General features: G+C 47.1%; 1 protein-coding gene across 2 annotated transcripts in view; it reads left to right on the top strand.

Moving 5' to 3' along the window:
* The window catches only part of UBE2H (ubiquitin conjugating enzyme E2 H), a 51,749-nt gene that overhangs the window by 24,631 nt on the left and 6,436 nt on the right, over window positions 1–20,682 (top strand). The window contains exons 2-6 of one of the 2 annotated variants that reach the window (XM_065636189.1): window positions 1,092–1,168; window positions 1,808–1,882; window positions 12,304–12,343; window positions 12,688–12,740; window positions 17,387–17,515. In XM_065636189.1, coding sequence (XP_065492261.1) covers window positions 1,092–1,168; window positions 1,808–1,882; window positions 12,304–12,343; window positions 12,688–12,740; window positions 17,387–17,515 — 374 coding nt within the window. The remainder of the gene's footprint in view (window positions 1–1,091; window positions 1,169–1,807; window positions 1,883–12,303; window positions 12,344–12,687; window positions 12,741–17,386; window positions 17,516–20,682) is intronic. The other variant, XM_065636199.1, reaches the window with a different exon arrangement.

The following is a 20,682-nucleotide window of genomic DNA, read 5'->3' as shown; positions in this document are numbered from 1 at the left end:
TTCTGCCAAGCCGGCTGCTGTGATGTTAAGGATCTTTTATTAGATATTCTGTGCTGTTGCCCCCTTCCCTCTGTGGTTCAGAGCTGAAGGTGGAAATAAACCTTGGACTTTTTTCCTGCTCTTTTTTTTTTTTTTCTGATGCTTCCCTCGTAATTCATATTAAGATTATCGATTAAAGGTTAATTGCTGTAGGATATTGTTCCCAATCCATTAACCCTGACTTATATCAGAAGCTTGGATGCTGAAACATCCCTGTTAATTGTCTGAGCTGAACCTTACTTGAAACAAAGCTTTCTTGCCGTTCCCGTTGTATTCCCTTCTTCCCAAAGTGAAGATTCTTCCCTTTGATTCTTTCCTTTCAATGTTGGAAAATACAGTTGTGACGGCGCCTCGTAATCTCGCCCTTCTGCCATCTCTCCGAAGACGCTGAGTTTTTTGGTCTTGCAAGTCGAACGGATGCGAGATTGCGGTGATTTGCACGGGAGCTGTGGGAGGCAGAATTGAATTCATCAGTTTATCAGAGCGGGGACTGGGGCGAGTTCTGCTCCTCTCGTTCGGGCAGGAAACATTTAACGCGAGCGGTTGGCGAGGGTGACGTTTCTGCTTTGTGGTTCTTCTCCCGAGCGCTGGAAAGGAGAGAAATCTCCAAGTCCTGGCCTCACCTTTGCTCCTGGGATTCATCTGTGAGGCTTTGGAGCTGCCACCCTTTCTGGATTTGCCCTCCCATCCACAGCCTGAATATGCTTCCCAAGACTTTGCTGATAGACTCGGTATTTTCTTAAAGCGGAACTTACGCTCTGCAGGAGTAGGTGGAGAACACGGAGCAGCTCTGAGGGGATGGGAGGCATCATTTTAAGATTGCTCAGTGCAGGGGGAGGGATTCTTCGGTGTGTAGAACTGGCTTTTACTAACGTCATCGTGGCGGTGCGGTCACTTAGATGTGTCAAGACTCTTAAATTGCACGTTGTAGGCTATTTCGAATACTTGGTTTTAAACTATTTGGGTTGAGAAGCTTCTAGCAAGTTACTCGTGTCTGAGCAAATGGGTTTTGTTTCACCGGATCAAATGTTTTCCTTTACTTGATGCATCAGTATTGAGAGCAAACACGAAGTCACGATCTTAGGAGGACTCAATGAATTCGTCGTGAAGTTTTATGGACCACAAGGAAGTAAGTACATGACCCAGCCCTTCTGTAAAAACAAACCGATGGCTCGCGGTGGGGAACGGTGAAATGACACGCTGCCGGAATGGAAAAAGAGATGAGCAAATGGTAGTGGGGTGGGGGGGAAATAAAGGGCTCTCAGGGCTGGGGAGAAATAGAACTGTGGGGATTAACATGGATGAACCACCTCCTGTGGAGCTGAGCAGAGCTGGGTATTCCCTTTGCACAATGTCTTGTTGGTCCTTAGCTTTTCGAGACCTGGCTCATAAGTTTCGCATCAGTCACCTGAATTTTTGTGGGGTTTGTAATTAAGATGGCTTTTCTAATGACTAGATCGCAAGTCAGGTTTCCAGTGTGCCTTAATTTAGTAACATCTCTACAGGTAAGTAGATTATTCTCAAGTCTCTGTTTTCAATAAGGCTCTTGTGTCTTTGTGCTGAGATCTTCTGCAGTATCAGTTAAAATCACGTATTTCTTGTCAGGCAGCACAGGAAAAAGGCTTTTGCCGTAGGAGGTTTGATAGGAAATCTTACCCCCTGATGGAATTAAGTATTCTTCCAAAGATGTGTTTTACTTAATGCTGTAGTTCTATTTATTCTCTCCTGAGTGATGAAGTGTCTAATACCTGCATTTCTTTCATTGCAGCACCGTATGAAGGTGGAGTATGGAAAGTTAGAGTCGACCTTCCTGATAAATACCCTTTCAAATCCCCGTCTATAGGTAACCAATAATCACTTTCAGTCAAAATCCTTTTACTGTTTATGCAGGAGAGTTGTTATTGCTCACAGCACGGTTGCAGGTGAAGTTGCACCGCCCTGGGTGCCATCATAAGTTCTTAACTTCAATCTGCAGAACGCTTTTGCCGTAGATTTCCAGTTATCATGTGCCAAGCAGGGAGAAAGTTTGGTTTTTTAGCCGAAGGGCTGGGAGCTGGAAATGGGATTTGCTCACACATTTGTGTGTCGATGAACTGAGTCTCTCTGCCGTGTGCTTTTTTGATATTATATGAATTTGTGGACAAGGTGCAGGATGCCGCAGTGAGTGCTGGAGCCTGTTTATATAAAATACCTTATTTAAAATGGAGAGCAAAGACCACAATGCATGTGCATAATCTTGGGGCGAACCGAGTTTTTGGCACCTCTTGCCCAAAAGTGGATGGAAGGCAAAGTGGGAGCCTCTGTCCTCTTGGACTAGGGGATGTAAATGCAAAAGAACATAGAAGCAGAAACAGAGCAGCGGAAAAATTGCAGCTGGCTAGGCTGGTTTGGCTTGTTTAACCTTCGGGAGCAAATAATTTTGATAAGGAAATGTTCTTTAGATCGTATCCCTACTATCTTTGTCCTTGGGTAACGGAGATCTAACCTGGATGTCTTCTGGTACCTGACTTTATTCCAGTCACTTAAGCTATAAATAAAATAGCCAATGTTGCTTGAAAAACTGGAGCAGATGCATGAAGTTTCAATATCTCTATTCTGGTTTATGAAATAAGTGCTGGTAACTCCGTGACTTCTCCGTCAGAAAGGTTTGCTCGTGGCTGAAGCCACCGGAGGACTCTAAAGAATGGAGAAAACAGCCCGAGGAGAACTGGTGTGGAAACTTGACGATGTGGGTTGGACAAGATGGGTCCTTTCCAATATCAACATCCTGATTTGGAGTTGATAAGTATTGGCTGCTGTCTTAAAATAGACTCTTAGGCTAAGAGCACCTTCTATTTAAGATCTCTCTGGTGTAAGAAGTGATCTGTCTAGTTCCAAATGTGGATCGTGCCTTTTGGGAAAGAGTGATGTTTTGATGCTGTCCTTTTTTTTTTTTTTTCCTGTTGAAAAACTTGAACTGAACTATGGAAATGTGCGTGCAGCTGAGTAATAATTCAGTATTGCTGCAGCTATGTGAACCCTTTTTTCCTTCCTCTTGAGTCAGCTTTAAAATTTGCTATAAACCTCTTGGGTTACAGACTGTTTATGAGATGTTATTTGCTGCCAGTCATTTTTCCCTCACTTCTCAAGCGCCACAGACTGATGCAGATCAGGATACTGTCATGTTGGTCATTTTAAATGCAGACTAACTACGGAAAATTCTCCGAAAACATATAAAACCCAGTTTCCTTGTGGTTAATTGCTTTGGTGCTAGTCTACTCAAGATTATTTTTCTCTCTCCTGATGTTCTTCCTGTGCAAATCAGAAATCAGGGTTGCTGGCTTAAGGCTAAAACAAAGTTTCCTTCCAGTAGCCGATGAAGCTAATGCAGCTAAATGTTGGCCAGGTTGTTGTGTACTCGTATTGCTGTTGATTTAGGCTCCGTTTAGTGGCATGGAAGGTGGTAGGCTTGACCTTGTGGTGGTTTGGCTTATTTAGTGCTGGTTGGGATGGACGAGAGTAAAAGGTGGCCTGGGATCAGAGTTGGCCCAGCTGTGTTTTCCAAACTGACACCACAAGGATGGTCTTTGTCCTTGTGAATTTAGGGAGGGCGGTGAGTGTAGAGAAGGTTATTTTCTGCTCAAATCGCTTTGTCCCTTCTAACGTTACTTTTGCTGCCTTCAGTACAGCAGCTTTCCCTCCGTCAGCTTGCTTAAACCCGCTGTGTTGCGATTGTCGTATTCCAGACTCATCAGACTTTCTAACATGCTTCCCTCGCTCCACGAGGCACTGAAAACCACCTCTTCTCTCGCCAAGCTCCCCAAAATCTGGCTCTTGCTCTAGGACCTGTCCTGCTGTCTGTTGGGAAGTGCTGGTTGCCTCCCGGGCGAAGCGACGTGCGGCTGTTTCAGATCGAATAAACAGCCGATGCCAGACTGGCTTAGCAAAGCTGGGCTCAGCTGTGCCGCGGGGAGGGAAGAACTGGGGAGTGGAAGCACCAAGGGGAGTGTTTGGACCTGGGGAAGCTCCCAGCCGTCTGCAGGAAGAGGTTTGTTTTTCTTTGTCTGGTTTCCCATTTCTGCTGCCCCAGCGCAGCTTATCTGGACAGCCAGGGCTGGGTGACATCTCGGTCCCTTCCAATCTCCGCAGCGCCGCTCTTGGGGGCAGATATCGCTGGGTTTGGCAGCTTCGTCCTGGCTGAACCGGGAGCATTCACCAGCTGGGAAATTAAACAAGATCCCAGCGTGTGCCCAGGTGGCCAAGAGGCCACAGGATCCTGGCTGGTGCCAGCACTGGTGTGGCCAGCAGGCCCAGGGCAGTGACCGGCCTGTGCTGGGCACTGGGGAGGCCAAACCTCCAATCCTGGGGGCAGTTTGGGGCCCCTCAGGCCAAGAAAGGCCTTGAGGTGCTGGAGCGAGTTGAGAGAAGGGAACGGAGCTGGGGAAGGGGCTGGAGCACAAGTGCGATGGGAGCGGCTGAGGGAGCTGGGGGTTCAGCTGGAGAACAGGAGCTGAGGGGAGACCTTCTGATCTCTGACCTGCCTGAAAGGAGCTTGGAGCCAGGGGGGGTCGGGCTCTGCTCCCCAGGAACAAGCGCCAGGAGCAGAGGAAACGGCCTCAAGTTGCGCCAGGGGAGGTTGAGGTTGGATCTGGGGAACAATTTCTTCCCCCAAGGGCTGTGGGGCATTGGAACAGGCTGCCCAGGGCAGTGCTGGAGTCGCCATCCCTGGAGGGGTTTAAATGATGTGTAGATGAGGTTCTTAGGGACATGGGTTAGTGGTGGGCTTAGAAATGTTGGGTTAACGGTTGGACTTGGTGATCTTAAAGGTCTTTTCCAACCAAAACGATTCTGTGAGTCTCTTCTCTCCGACATCTGCCTGTTCCGTTGAGCACCAGTGTCCTCACCCCGCAGTCCTCGGCCAGCTTGAGCTCTGGATCACGCAGGGGCAGGAATTGGTAGGGAAGGCATCTGCCGTGGCGATCTCTGATCTGTAAAGGGGTGGAAGTGGGGGATTTTAGAGATGATGGAGCCCGTAAACGGACAGAAGGTCACCTAGAGCACATGCGTAGCTTGTTTGCAGCCCTTCTGTTCTCAGCACTGTGCAGCTCCCACCGCAGTGACGACGTGCGGAGTTTAAACTGTGTAAGTCACTACCTTGTATAAAGTACAGAATCCAGCAGTTTCTTTTCCTTTATAAATTACACCTTTATGCCGAAGCTTAAAGCCAAAATGCTGTCTTTGCAGCTCTCCTTGTTCCTCCCGTACTGAAGGCTGACATTTTCTTTCCATCTTAGAAAATCTTAATGCAGTCTTGAACACGGCCTGGGCTTTTTGCAGCGAATAACGTGATGGCTTGAAGCATATCCGTGCATTCTAGAAAGCCACTTCTGCAAAAAATGACTGCTAATAGTTGCTTTCTAATCTGTTCAAATTGCTTTTATCCCAGCGCGGCTCTGAGTACGAGGTGCATGAAAACTCGGCTTCTCTCCTAAAGCGCGACGGACAAACCTGAAGATAACGGGTTTTTAGAGCGGGTTCTGGATTTGTCGTCTGGAAAAGCACGGAGCTTTTCGTAAACCCTACATGAGTGGTGGTCCCTTTCGCTTTGGAGGGTCTCTAGCAGAACCCTTCGCTCGGTGCGGCGGCTCTTCTGCCAAAAATCTTCGCTTCCTTATCCCATCCACAGCTCCCTTCTCAAATACGTGTGGCATTTATTTCCTGCCCTCCTCAGGTTGGTAATTATTGCTGTTATCTCTTAAATGATGCTGCCCCGGGGACAGTGCTCTCCTGACAACGTCTCTGCTTCACGACCTAAACCATCCTGCAATTTATGTGCAAAGAGCCGGTCCCGGGAGAGCTTCCCGCGTTTCATCGCATCCTGCAGCATCTTTCTGGTATTTCTGGCTCTGCCTGTTCCTTGCTTGGTCTTCGCTGGGTGTTCCGACAGATCCCAAATTGGTGCAGGGTGATTTTTTCCTAATGAGAGCTACACGACACACAGTAAAAGGGGAAACGTGCGTCCTAGAAGAACGTGAATCTAAACGGAGCCAAACGTGGGGCTGTGGCGTTGGCTCTGGGCTTGAGAGCTCCCATCGAGATGAACCAACTCCGCTCGTGATCCTTAAATATCCAGATCTTTAGGGCTGAAATCAAGCCTCCTGAACTTGAGCGGTTTATTGGAGCAAACCCAAAAACTCCTGACAAATACCCAGTTGCTTTCTGAAGCTTGTGAACGCTGTTGCTCGTAATGCTTTTTGTCAATTAATGTAAATATCTGCGTGCACTCCCCTGTTAGATGTTTGGTTCCATTTTTGCTCTCTCCGAGACAATAAGTTCTGAGCTGTTTATGATTTCAGTAACTCCACCGGCTACTTTCCCCTTCCCTCTGGGATTTTGTATCTTCAGGGGAACTTTCTTTCTAGCCTTTTCCTGCTTTTTCAAAGCGGAGTCATGAAGGACTTGAAGTAGTTTTGAGTTCCCAAGTCACGAGAACACTTTGTGTAAATTTTATGTGGTTTTAATCATTCCGTACGCCTGTCAAGAGCCGGAGATTAGTGCTCTTTGATGCCATAAACACGGGAGGAAATGCAGATTTTGAATGTCCTGCCCTGCTTAGATGATAGGAGCGGTATAAATACACAAACCTGGGAGCCCGAGCTCTTACCTGGAAGCACCGCGGCATTTATTTTATCGTTAAAATCTGCAGAAATATTAGGCTGTCACTGAGTCACTCTGGTTTCTTGAGAATCAAATGTCGCAGCTGCAAAGTTTGCCTTCAATATGCTCAGAGCCTCAATTTCTCCAATAACTCCTGTGTATTTATACACGATTCTCATTTCCCTCCCGTCTCTGCCCCAGATATCTTGCATTTGTTTCGCCTTTCTCCTAAGCACTTTGCAAAACAAAATGCCTAGTGTGTACACGAAACATATGGACCCGTGTGGATATATATGTATAGAATGGGAGATTGTGGCAGCCAGTACAGGAATGAAACGCTGTTAGCTCCAGAGTTTAACAGATCTCTCCTGGCCCTGTGCTTAATTTTTCTTTTTAACTGCAGCTGCTATTTTTACTTCCAGCTCCTCTCTGCCTCGCCTCACATTTTGCCACTTAGAATTTCATGAGTCACTTATCGCCTGTGACCATTCGGAGCTTGTTTTTCCCTCCGCGTGTCAATCCTTATTCTGACCTGTTAGCCGTGTGAAAATACTTATTCTTCCCAATACGCTTGGCTTTGTCTGAGGGGAAAGACGAGGCACCTGAAGGTAATTTGTACCCTTGTTTTTCCGCCGGTCTGACGCACAACTCTGCAAATTCCCTGCTACAGAGAACGGGAACAGACTCGCAAAATGGGGTCGGTGTTTCCAGCCTGACTTGGCACGGATTTGCTGCCTCCTGTGCCGGTCTCTGAAGCTTGGGCAGCAGGTGCTGGTGCACCTAAGCTATGGAGATGAACTGACATTGGGCAATTTTTCCCAGAGATTTCTGCTCTTAGCACCAATCTGGAAGCTTGTGGGTGCTGCTTTTCCACTCCCAAGAACCGCTCGGCGATTCGCCCCGAGCAGGAGGTTTGGAGTTGACCTCTCTGCCACTATTTTCCATCAGCTCCAGCCGTATTTTTCGGTCCTGCTCTTCCCCCCACCGTGAAGCCGCCGCGGAATTATGTATGGTATTGTTTTGAAAAGCGCCGAGAATTTGAGTATGGTAATATAAACTGTTGTGCTGTGAGCGAGCTGATGTTACGCAGCACCTCGTGCCACCACGGTGAGGGCACGGGGTTATATTTGGCTCTGAATGGGCTCCGAAGCTCTGCATTTCGTAGAAAAGAAACAATTTCGTTTGCCAGTGGGAGACTTTTGACCCGACAAGGTGCGCATCTCCAAGGTGGGCTTTCAAATGGGGAGTATCCACGCGCTAAACCGGTTGTCGCAGTTTACAGAGGGGAATAGGGACTAAATTGAGGACTGGGGCCGAGGTCTCGCTCTCATGCATTTTCTATCGCGGTTTGTCAACCTGTGGCGCTTGGTGGACTCGTGAGCGGTCACGCAAGAAAGTAATCCCTCAAATGAGTGCAAAGTGACTTTTTTTTAAAAAAAAAAAAAAATAATAATAAAAAATATGTGTTCCATTGCAGGCTTTGGGGCACTTGGGGAAATAATAAACATGAGGTTTAGACTAATCTTATCCGGCCGTTTGGCAACGCTGCACGAGCACTTGGGAGATCTTTTTCCTTTAAGTAGGTTGTCCGGTGGTTAAAAAACGCAGAGGAAAAACTGTTCTTGGCGTCTCTGTGCTACACAGAAGCTCTTTGTGTGCTGGTATCTGCGTCCCCAGCCCTGGGTGGTCACCCAAACCACCTTCGCTTGGGGTGGTATTTAAAACTCACTTCAGGGGGCCCGTAACCACCTTCCCACCTCACCGGCCAGGCAGGTTGAACCATTTCCTGCTTCGGCCTTTAATCTTTTGTTAAAAATAAAACTTGGAGGCTTGTCAGTCTCACCACACTGGAAAGTCGGGAGCGGTTTTATACACTGTCCCGTTGGCCGTTTGTCTGGCACCACCTTGGTGCGCAGATACATCTGCTGTCGCAGTCGTTCGGGTAGAAAAGCGTCCGGCTGACTTCGTTTTTATTTTCCCTCCTCCTCGCGTGCCTCAGCAGGGCTTGTAGCACTCGCGTGGCTTTAAAGAGCTGCGCCGCAGGAAAAAAAAATGTCTCTTTGGGGGATTTCTCAGCGAAGGTGGTTGTACCTTGAGCTCAGATAAGCAACGGGCCACCCTTGGAGTGCCGCTTGTTGGTTTGCAGCCGGTTCCTGACCTGGAGGAGAAGAGGCAAGGGTGCAGAAAGCTCCTGTGGTGTCCAACACGAGTTTCTGATCCCTCTTCTCTCCGAATTCTGCATCCCTTCTACCTGAATAGTAGATGGGGGTTGTCCCAAGGTAGGGGACCCTTTCAGAATCACAGCCTGGAGTGATAGGGGAGCAACCGATGTGGAACGACCTCTTGCAGGAGCTTTCTGCCTCATGGCTCCACAGGATGACAAGAGGTGCCTTGGGAATCCTCAGCATCACCCAAATTATCCAGGTATTTGGAGAAAACCTCCTCTTGGGGGAGAAATTGCTCGTGAAGTGTGAGCACTTCGACCCAGCTCTTCAGACCCCATCCACGCTTGGTGCGCGGCCGTAGCGGGAGAACTTAATTTCACGCTGGAATATATCCAGCTGCTGGAGCTTTATGAACGTTCCCGTGTTTGCAGCATCGAGGAGGATTGACAGCCTTTCAGTTTTGCTGATTTTTAAGTTAAAAACGCGCTTCTCTTCCAAGGTTTTTGTCAACCCCGGGAGCGATTACTGCAGGGCTGTTGCTGAAATACCGGCGTTTTTGAAGGTCAGCATCTGCATATTGGTTTTGGCATCTTGGAGCACTGGAGCAAATATGTCCCTTTCTGTTGTGTAACTCCTTTGTGGATGTACAGGGTTTTTTCTGGTACCACCCAAAGGCTTTTTGTCCGTACAGATTTTCTGCAGTCCTGCTTTACCTTCAGAGGCCGTCCTGGACCTTGACATCTCTGTAGGAAAGGGTGGACTGCAGCCACTCTGCTGCTCACATCCCGCTTAAACATTGGCTTTTCCAGCATGAATGTTGGTTTAAAATGGTAATTTAAGTGTTTACAGCACACGGAATCATGACTCTGACCTCCAGGCCATGGTGAGAACCCAAAATGAAGAGCCTGTCCCTTGGAACTCTTCATGGAGCGCTCACCTGGAGTTCCCAATATAATAATGGAGTTGTGCTGTGTTCAAGACTATGGTAGTAAACCTGTAAACCTGCCCTGGTGTTGGTTTTATTTTTCACTCCTGGCTTCCTCTTTAAATTAGAATTTCATTTTTACATGGGTATTTATGCTCGCATCATCTTTCGTATTTGTAAAAATAAACAGAGAGCGAGTCAGTATTATTGGAGCAACGTTAGTGCTTTATCGCTGCAGGTGACTTTTCATTTTGAATAAAGGAGGAGATAATAGTTGAAGCTTATTTCTGGGTCGGGAAAAGGAAAGATTAGAACAGAATGGCTCTTGGCCCGGGTAGTTTGTGTCTGTGAGACCGGGGGGACCTTGAAGAGTTGCAAGAAAATGTGGCAACAACCGAAGAAACAAGGAGCGCGGGGCGAGGATGTTTGCGTCCTCCCTTGGACAACAACGGTTTCATTTGCAAAGCTGGAGACCAAGGACGACGCGAAAGAAGGGATTGTTCCTTGGGAAGATGACGGAGAAAAATTACAGATCTCTGGCACAGGAGCTGCTGGCGCGGACAAGTTAATCTCATCTCGCTGGGTATCGAGTGCAGCTTAAATGCTGATGTGTGTGAATGAAGAGTTGGCCAAAACCTTCCAGGTGGGTTTGCAGCACAGCCTTGTCCAACCAGCTTTGCTGAAAGGTCCTAGGAAATCGGTAAAATGATAAAAAAAAAAACCAAAATGAGGGAATGCAGAGGGATGCCTGCGTCTAGCTGGGTTAAATCTGTGTCCCAGACACCGGAACAAAGAGTATTTAGTTCAGCAGGTCTACACGTTACCATCCTATTCTTGTTACCTGGTGTCTTCCCCGTCCTCTCTTATATTCTGCTTTAGCAGAAGTTTGACTGCTTTCCCCTCACTAAGCGAGAGATGGGATTTAGAATCAGGATCGGCGCTCACTGCCACTCTCCAGTGCCAGAATAATGGATCCGTGACCTGATTTCAACCTGTGAGAGCTGCCATAAAGTAAATATTTGATGGAACTACAGCTTCCCTTTTTAAGTCTGCTTCAGTTTTTCAAGCTAAATCACGGCAAGGTTTTCCTGAGCGACACTTGTTGGCGTGGAGTTGTTTATGCAGTTCTCGCTGCTTCTTTTTGAGATTTTTTTTTTCTGGCTTCAGGCATCGTTTCAGCCTCGCGTTGTATTTATGCGAAATCCAGGCAGGACGAGTAAATATGAAATGGTATTTATGTCATAATACATGGAAAGGAAGGGAGTTAAATCCGTGTGTCGGCTCTTAGCCCAGATGGGGACTGTGTTATCACTCAAATCGCGATCCCTCCTTGTACCAAACGATGGACTGAATCAGTATCCCCGACCTGAATTTCTTACCCATTTTTATAAACCTTCTTCGGAAGCAATAGCTGCTATTTGCTAAAGTATATTTCTGTGGATTACCGAAAGGCGCTACTCCCCTGTGGGCAGTTTGTGGGGCTTTACAGGCTGCGGGACCAAGGAAATAAGGTTTTTTTTTAAGTTCTGGGAAAAAAAAAAAAAAAAAAAAAAATCAATGTTAAGATGTGGAAGCGGCTTAACCTGGTGCAGAACCAAGCCCAGACGATTCGGCCGAGCCAGCAGAAGTAAATAGGAATATATGATCCACTTGGCAGTGAAATAACTGGGAAATTCAGGTTTTTATCCCTGCTCCGTGTCCGTTCTGCGCTGCTCCCAGGTATTTTATGTCTTCCCATTGAAAGGAAAGGGAAGAGTTTGGAAGGCGGATTCTGCTCACATCCATCGTCTGAAACACTTAACTTTGCTTTTGGGGTGGATGTGCTTCACTTCTGCACAGGCTATGGTGCCAAATACAGTGTGTTATAATTCCTTTAATATCTTTGGTTTATAAACTCTATTTATGGGAGAAGAGGGGAGTGTTTTTGAGGTGCCACCTGTCTTAAATTTGAGGTTAAAGTGCTGGAAAACACAACTTACCTCGAGGTCTTTAAAGCGTGGGGCATCTTCTACCGTGATGTCAAAACTCTTGAAACCACAGGATTTTTTTTTTTTTAATAATCCATGTGGCAAATCAGAACAAAGATTCTAGAACGAATCCAGAAGTCTGAAATGCGGACGAAGCCAAGATGAGCTTTCTCATTCCAGACCCTGCATCTGAGCTGGTTTCTTTTCTAGGAGACCGAAAGTACCAACGAATTACTTGCTGTATGGCTGCGAAATTTGAAATATCAGCTCTCGGCACCAGTCCCTGCCCCTGAATATCTTACGAATGTAGATTAAAGTTACGGCTTTGTAGAAAAGCAGAGGGTTTCGCTGAATTTCGAGGGAATGGCTGAGGACGCAAAGGTCAGAATGTTGCCTGCGTATTTTAAAGGTTATAGCGCTATATATTGCTAAAGCTGGTTTTTCTTTGAAACTAATCAGATCAGTCATTTTTCAGTAATTTCCAGAGTCTCTTGTAAAAAAAAAAAAAAAAAAAATTTAAAAAAAAATTCTTTGGCTGTTTTCTGCTATTTACCACTGTGTCTCGTTACAGGATTCATGAATAAAATTTTCCATCCCAACATTGACGAAGCGTAAGTAAATCCCTCGCGTGCGTGTTTTTCCGAGGAGTTTGTCTAATCGTAACTGTATTTTGGCTTCGCAATAATACGCCGATGACTTGAATTAATAACTCACATCAACCCAGAACGGGCGATTTGATAGAAGTGCACGTTACGGTAACAATTTACTTTTTTTTTGTGCAGAATATGAAGATTGGTGTAGTTAAAGGCTGCCCCTCTATTAACCACAAGAGAGGGGGAAATCGTAGCGTATCTGAAACTGTGGGGCAGGGGAAGAGAGGGGGCAGATTATATGAAATCCCCAGAGTATTTTTGAGCGTGACTGCATTTAATTCCATCCTTTCCGTGTGTTTCAGGTCGGGAACTGTATGTCTAGATGTAATTAATCAAACTTGGACAGCTCTCTACGGTGAGTTTGGCGCTTCCCCGAGAGCTCATCACGTATTTGGTGTGTTAACACAACACAACTCGCGAGAGACAGATGATCTTAGGCCAACTTTTGGTGGGGTTTTGTTGTTCTTGTTGGGTTTTTTTGTTTGTTTGCTTGGTTTTGGGGTTTTTTAACTTAAGTTTTACGCTCCTCGCTAAGCCTAAAAATAAGATTTTTATGTGAAAATACTTTTGTGACCCGTTTTTATGCCAGAAAGGAGAAAATATCCCATAAACCTCACAAAGGATTGCTCAATCCATTGCTTGGCGTTGTCTGGCAACTGCGCAATAATTCAGCATTGAACGAGAGGAGTGACGATATCTGAAGTGAAACCTTGTTCCAGCTGCGCCATCCATGTTTTGTACGTGTATTTGAGCTGCTGTTCTTTGTGCACGGGACTATGAGCCCATTTCTACAGAAGACGGAACCAGAAACTGTTCCTGTTCCATTGCTGCAGAGTGTTTTGTGTTTCCCATTAGCTCACATCTGGCTATAACTCCTTTTTTTAGAGGTATAAACGATCAGCTTGTAGCTGAAGACCCGTCGAAATAGCATTTAGAGAGAGCTGAAATTATTTAAAGAAATACAGCTGGGTATCTAGTCTAGGTTGGCTGCATTTTACTTCAGTTATGCTTTGTGGAAGAGCGTTTGGGGGAACGTACACATCAAATCCTTCGCGTTCTTCCACGAAAAGTTGAATTTTACGTATGGAAGCTGAAGCTTTGAAGCAGTTGCTAGAGAGACAAGCTACTTCACCTTCCATCTCCAGCACAATTTGTGAGGAAATACCAAGACTTGGTGAAACCGGAGTGGGAAATTGCCATAGCAACTTGGTGAACTTTACTCCTCGTCGGAATGCCTGAAGTCCTCATGTAGTAAATGCATTTCATACACTTCACATGGTTTTCGTTGTGCGAGATCAGCTTAGCCGTGACCCAGGTGGCGTGAATAATGGAAGAAAAGGATGTTTTTGTGTCCTGGGAGGATCTGATGCGAGGCGGAGGAATTAAAGCGGTGTCAGCAAAGCGAGCCGTCCGCTGGGGATGAGCCTGCGGGGTTCAATCGGCGGCAGAATCCAGTTCGGTGCGGCGTGTGCTGCTGTTCCACGGCCTTAAATGCAGATCGTGGGGACAGCAGGGTAAAGAAAATCACCGCGGCGTAACTAGTGCTGGTTTTTGCGCTCTGCTGGGCTGGGTTTTGCTTTGGAAGCCAGGCAGGGATAGCGTCCCAGCTCAGCCCCAGCCAGGTTTCTGCGCTATTTCCAAACAATTCCACGGGAAGGCTTTCTGCGAGAGGTTTCCTAATGAGCGCTGCTCTGTGTTTGTCATCATTATTGCTCGTAAAGGTAGAAAAAAACAGCTTAGTATTTCCTACGCTTGTGATGTATTAATATCAGCAAGCTTGCAAAAATCATCTGCGTATCTTCTTGCAAAATCAGTGACAGGTTTTAGGCAACTTGAAGGTGTCAGGTGTGTATTTTGTACGGAACACGTTCCACAGTCACTGGTGGAATTCGGTGTTAGAAATTACGTAATTTGACTGTCATCTTATTGCAAACTTCCCTTCCCTTGCTGCAGATGCCTCGAATTTGCAGGGAGGACACGGGGGTGACTCCTTTCGCTCGGCCCCTTCGCTCAGAACTCATCAAACCCTCAAGCCACCTGCGTCACCACTTCCAGGGTTTTGCCTCCTTAAGTGAAAAAAGGAGGCGGCCCATTTCTGACCGTGACGTAAAAAGGGGGAAATAATATTTCCCGGTGCTTCTCGGCACAGCTGCGTTGTTTGGAACGTCACCCCTTTAAACCGGAGCGCCCCCGCGCTGGCAGAGGATATGGGTCAGATAATTCAAGGAGCAACTGAGGTGGAAGAGACCCAGAATAGCTACCAATAAATTCATGAGGACGTCACGGTTAAATTCCCTCTCCTTCAAGTATCAAGTCTTCAGCGCTATGGTCAGGCTTCCAGCACATGTTCAACTTGTTCCTGCTGAGCCAATGTTACTTTTTGGGATTTGAAAGAACGAGGAAATTACTGAGGTCTCTTAAAAAATCCCTACAGTGTGTCCTGTGAACCCTGGGGGCTTCCCAGGGCTCTGCTTGCTCAGCATGAGTGAGATTTTAGTTGTCTGGCGGCCACAAATAAAGACTTTGAGCCTGCTCCACAGAGAGACTTGACCAACTTCTTGCTGATTGTGTCTGTACCCAGTCCCTAAGAGGGTTAATTGATTCACCGAGGACAAGCCATGGAAATAAGTATTTTTATAGAGCATTCTCACTGTTTTTTGTGGTCCCTTTTTGGATGAGGATCCTTTTTCCATTTGCTGTCGCGATGATCCTAGAAGCAGCTGGTGGCACCTTGGCGTGCCAGCCATGGCAAACCTGGTCAAGGGACCGTCTGTGCTCTAAAGGACATTGTCACTGTCCTTTGCCAGTATTGGAAGGGGCAAAAGCTTCTATAGTACAAAGAGATTTAGGGTTAAAACCACATAATTTCTTAGTGGCGTCGCTGTATAGCAGAGAGCAAGCGATTGCTATCCGTAGCGATCAATGTCATTATTTTTTGCAGTTGAATGATGAAGTATCAGCTATAATGAACCCTACGCTCTTGAGTGTATAAAGCTGTGGCTTTTCCTCCTCCTTGGGGAGGTTTATGCTGAATCATGCGACTGAGGTAGTCATAGCACACTGTCCGTATGTCCTAGACGTGTTGATGAAGAAGGGAAGAACTGACAAAACCTCGAATCTCCTTCAATCTTCTTGAGCAAGATCTGAAAGCGCGTTCTGAAAACACACCCATTGGTAGATCTGCAGAGGTGCTGGTGAAGATCCGCCTGGATCTACCGCGTGGCTCTTCCAAGGCTGTATCTTTGGCGATGGAGTTTTTTGTGGCTGCAGCCCAGAGCCAGAGTAGCTGTTTGCCCAAGGACATTCACAACCTGCCTGGATGCGACCCTGTGCGATCTGCTCTGGTGAACCTGCTTTAGCAAGTGGGTTGGACTAGATGATCTTCCAGAGGTCCCTTCCAACCCCAGCCATCCTGTGAGAGCACTTGGAGATGTCTCTCCCTACCTGCCCAATCATTTTGATGAAAGTTTTAGAAAGTTGAGGGCTCTGAGGTCCCTGCCCTCCATCAGATGTAGTTGAATTTAGTAGCAACATGAGGCTCGGGGATGATCACACAGGCTGGTTCCTCTAAGAGGCAGGCTGAGATGAGGAAGGCTAGACAAGAAATTTATTACACTGAGGGAGGTGAGAGCCTGGCCCAGGTTGCCCAGAGAGCTGGTAGATGCCCCATCCCTGGAGACATCCCAGGCCAGGCTGGACGGGGCTCTGAGCAACCTGAGCTGGTGCAGATGTCCCTGCTCGTGGCAGGGGGGCACTGGGGGAGCTGGGAAGGCCCCTTCCAACCCAAACGCTTCCAAGATTCTACAAACCCAACCTCAACCACTTCAACTCAACCTCCCCCACTCAACCTCAACCTCTCCAACCTCCTTGACCCAACTTCAACCCCACCTCACCTTCCTCAACGTGGTCTGGGTGAAGATGTCCCTGCTCATGGCAGGGGCTGGACTGGATGAGCTTGAGAGGTCCCTTCAACCCAAACGGTTCAATGAGTCTGTGATTCTATGATCAACTGCTCACGTGGTGGCTCCAAGACGGTGTTGGGCTTCTCTCCTGGCAGCTCCGCTCTGGTCCATGCTGGATGGAACTGGTGGTGCTCATCCACAGGCAGGATTTCTCTGCCACCAGGAAAAAGACAATGCTGGTCTGCCTGTAGCACCAGTTCTCCAGTAGCCGGAATAAAACCTGCCACCCAGCCCCAAACTGGGGTTGAATCTCAGCTCCGCGTGGATGCGCGTGGTCCTTCTGAAGCCGTCGAGGAGAAACGATGACGCAGGGTTTGTTTCTGAACACCCTCACCCCTCAAGTGTGGTCCTTGTTGTCTCAGGGATGTGGGAAGAGGGTTTCATGTGTCCACAATTACTCATCGACACCAGACATATGTTTGTTCCCTGTTGTGGATTATTCAGTGACAGATGCCAACTGGCACCAAGGTGTTAATGTGAGCTCTTCACATTCCACAAATTGTTCTGAGCTGGAGGAGGGACTTGTTGGTTGCTCTTCCTATGAACACAATCATCTAAAGCACTTTGGAAGATGCTTTATGCTTGAGATCTGTCAACTTAGTCATGGAGCATAACACATTTGAAGATGTTAATAGAAGGAGGCAGAAATAGGAGAAGAATTCAGTGGGGGGTGAAGCACAGTGCTGCTTGTTTTTCTTTTTTCCCTCTTTTTTTTTCTTTTTTAAAACCGGGGCTGGGCCTCAATGGGAAGCAAGACAATTGTGACCATTCACTTTTTTACTTAACCCACAAATATCTGTACCTACGTTATTGGGATTTGAAACAGTTTGTGCAGTTACCTGGGGAGCTGCAGCACCACCTCTTATCAGCCCTGTCTGTGCTTCCCCCGATGCAGTTTCCCTTATTTTAACTTGTTCCCAGATGTCCAGCGCATTTGCCCTTGAAGCTTCGTGCTCCTCTCAGTGCCGGCGCTTGCAGGATGATTAATCGGAGTGACTCTGGGTCTGTGGACGTGAACAACCGTGTCTTTTACTTGCAGATCTCACCAATATATTTGAATCGTTCCTGCCTCAGCTGCTGGCCTATCCCAACCCTATAGATCCTCTAAATGGTGACGCTGCAGCCATGTACCTCCACCGACCAGAAGAGTACAAACAGAAAATTAAAGGTAAGGGCGTAAATAACATGTTGTGGCGTGAGTGGCGTTACTCTGATTCCACCCTGGGGGAATGGGGAAGGTCTTTGCCGCGTGTTTGTTCTTCAGTGCCCAGTCCTTCCCATTATAGGGCCGCCATCCGTTGGATTAATTAATGGGGATAATCTGAAATAAGGGGTGGATGAACTGCTCCTGTGATTTATGCAATATGTGGGGAAAGGTTTTTAAATTGATGAGCAGACCCTAAGCAGGGAAGGCTGTAAGTGAACTGGATTTAGGATTCAACACAATTTTGAGAGATCCGAGAAACGATTTGGAAGAAAACGCGTGTGACCACAGAAGGGCCAAGGAAAAACGCAGAGCTGAAGTGGGACCATCCAGTTGCACAATTACCGGATAGAAAGTGGCTTGTTAGCAGTTCTGTGGAAAGTGATCCGAGAGCAGCAATCAAGGAATCGGTGATGCTGTTGCAGAAAGCACTTTGGTACTGTGACAGAGTGCGAATTTGCGGTAAATGCCGAGTAATCGTTCTGTGCTGCTTCCTAGTTAAGCCAAGGCTTAGTGGTGCCCGGGTCAGGGACTGCCATTGTATGAGGAAAGGCTGAGAGAACTGGGATTGTTCAGCCTTGAGAAAAGAAGGTTCAGAGAGACCTCAGCACCACGTTATGGTATTTAAAGGGTGGCTACAAAGAAGATGAAAACTCCCTTTTTACAAGGAGTCCCATGGAAAAGATGAGAGGCAATGGGTACAAGTTACTCCATGGGAGATTCCAGTTGGACACAAGAGGGAAATTTTTCTGATGAGAACAATCGGCCATTGGAATAATCTCCCCAGGGAAGTGGTGGATTCCCCAACATCGGCCATGTTTCTGATTCAGCTGGACAGGGTGCTGGGCCAGCTTGGCTAGACCGGGCTTGTGCCAACAAAGGTTGGACCAGATGATCCTTGAGGTCCCTGGTGTTCTGTGATTCTATGATTTAAGAAAGCTGCGGACCACTTAGTAATGTCTCAAAGGGTGTAACAAGGACAGATTGTCTTGAAGATGCATTTTAAGATGAGAAATGGAGAGACTCTGAGGAGTTTAATCTAGAGGACCGAATGAGGTTATGAGCTTTTATGTGTCAAAGGTGCCTTCAAAGAGCAAGGGAATGATTTATCCCGTGAGCAGGATGTGGTTGCAGGCATGTAACTCGGCTGGGGGAGCCCGGGTTAAACATTTCTAGACGTGAGGAAGAAATATTTTACACTGAAGGTGATGAGAGCCTGGCCCAGGTTACCCAGAGAGGTGGTGGATGCCCCAAAACCATGGACTTTATTTCTCCCCTGCTCCGCTGAACACAATCAGCATTTAATCCAGTGGTGGGAAATCTACAGATTGGGTCTTCAGCTAAGTTTTTAAGACACCGTGGCTGCCTGATTATTTTTGGGGGGGTTACTGAATCACCATAGGACTTGTTTGTCTGTGGGAGCCCTGCCAGGAAGGTTTGCAGGGCCCGTTGGACAAGGGGAGCATCCACGGGCGGCGCGATTTAATCGTCTCATAGAATCATTTCTATTGGAAGAGACCCTCAGGATCATGGGTGTGAAGCAGCAGTTTTCCTTAGCGGAGCGTTGCGAAAGCTCGGTCTTGTTTGGAGAGCACAGGTACCGCACAAAAACATGGTATTTGTTGGTAGAGTCCCTCCATCAGCTCTGCCACGTCACTCCGGAACGGTTGAACCTCGAGTCAATTCGTTCCGATGCAAAATGACTCTTCATCACCTGCAATTCTTGTTTGAGGGCGGAACTACAAACGAGGCCAAGCGAAGCTGTGATTTAAATGCCGAGTTATTCGAAGCTGTGATTTAAATGCCGAGTTATTCAACCCACTTGGTTTGACTCCTCTGACGGCTGCGTGACAGGATCGTAAAAACCACCCTGCAGATCCAGCCTGCTCGGTGTCCTGGAGTCCACTGCCTGTTTTTCATACGACAAAGCTTCCAGGCAAAATGGTTTGTCAGATAAAATCTCTGGGGCCAACACAAGGGACGCTTTGCGTGTCCTCTGTGCTTTAATGAAACAGGACTGAAAAAAAAAAAATGTACACTCTGGAAAAAAAAGCAAATAAACTGATGCCAGCCAACAGCAAGGGCTTCAAGATCTGAGGACATCCCTCGGGGAGGCTAAATGGAATATTCTGCTCCTCCGTTTCCATCGTGAGAGCCAGGTACAGGCCATGAAGGTGATCTGGAAGGAGTTTTAAGTGCTTGCAACATGTTTCGTGTTCCATATACCCAAGAGTCCGGCCTCCGCTGGCTCTTCCCAGGCTTGCGTGACAAGTAGAAGATGGAACTAAATGCTGTCGCTCCTCATATTGTAGCATTTTTAAAAATAACCTTGGACACGTTAAAATTGATGGAATGGGTTGTAGCAGCTTCTCGGCTCTGGGAGACTCGGTAGCGCAAATAAATAATTGACTGCTGCTTTTCTTCATTTTTCAGTTACGAGCGCACAGAACAGTTGTTTGACATAGTGGTAGCAAAGAGACGGGCGTAGCCTTAGAGATGCGGCCCAAGGTTTGTAGTTCCTGTGGTTCTTGATACGAGACCCAAACAAGTAAGGGTTTCTTGTGAAATTCCAGTAGAGCCCTTTGAAAAACCAGTACGGCTCATGGGCGCGTACCAGCCACGGGGCAGCTTGTTCTTGTTGCTCCAGGGTTTAAAACCAGATGAATCAAAGCGACGCGTCCCTGGTAGGAACGAGTGCACCAAGGCTTTCCCCTTCTTGAACGGGCTTTGGTGGAAGACACTTTGTCAGTATTTAGATGTTCCCGTTTTCTTCCCTTCGTAGACTGAAGATGCGACTTCAACATTCAGATTAAACCTTCAGAAAAACCCGGCTCAGGGGCTCGGTAGCTTTCCTGGGTAGAAGATGATATTTTAGCCTTGAAGTGCTTCGAGTCATGTTTTTGCTTAAATGATTTAGGCTCAATCAGGTCTTTTCTAACAGTAAGAAAAGTTGGTTTCTGTATCTGAATCACCCAGAGAGCATTTGAAGTAGTCGGCGGGGAATTTCTGCCTCCTCCTGCCCTGGTCACTGGCTCGTGGCTGCTGTTTTGGGGACTCCCGCGGCAGCTACGGCATTTATTTAGGTGGGTTTGGGGTAAACGTAGAGGGAATGTGTTTCTGAGGTTGCCACT

Source organism: Caloenas nicobarica, chromosome 1 (genome assembly GCF_036013445.1).
Source record: "Caloenas nicobarica isolate bCalNic1 chromosome 1, bCalNic1.hap1, whole genome shotgun sequence".
Lineage (NCBI taxonomy): Eukaryota > Metazoa > Chordata > Aves > Columbiformes > Columbidae > Caloenas > Caloenas nicobarica.
Note: the sequence above shows the minus strand (reverse complement) of the source record. Positions and strands in the feature narration are given on the sequence as shown.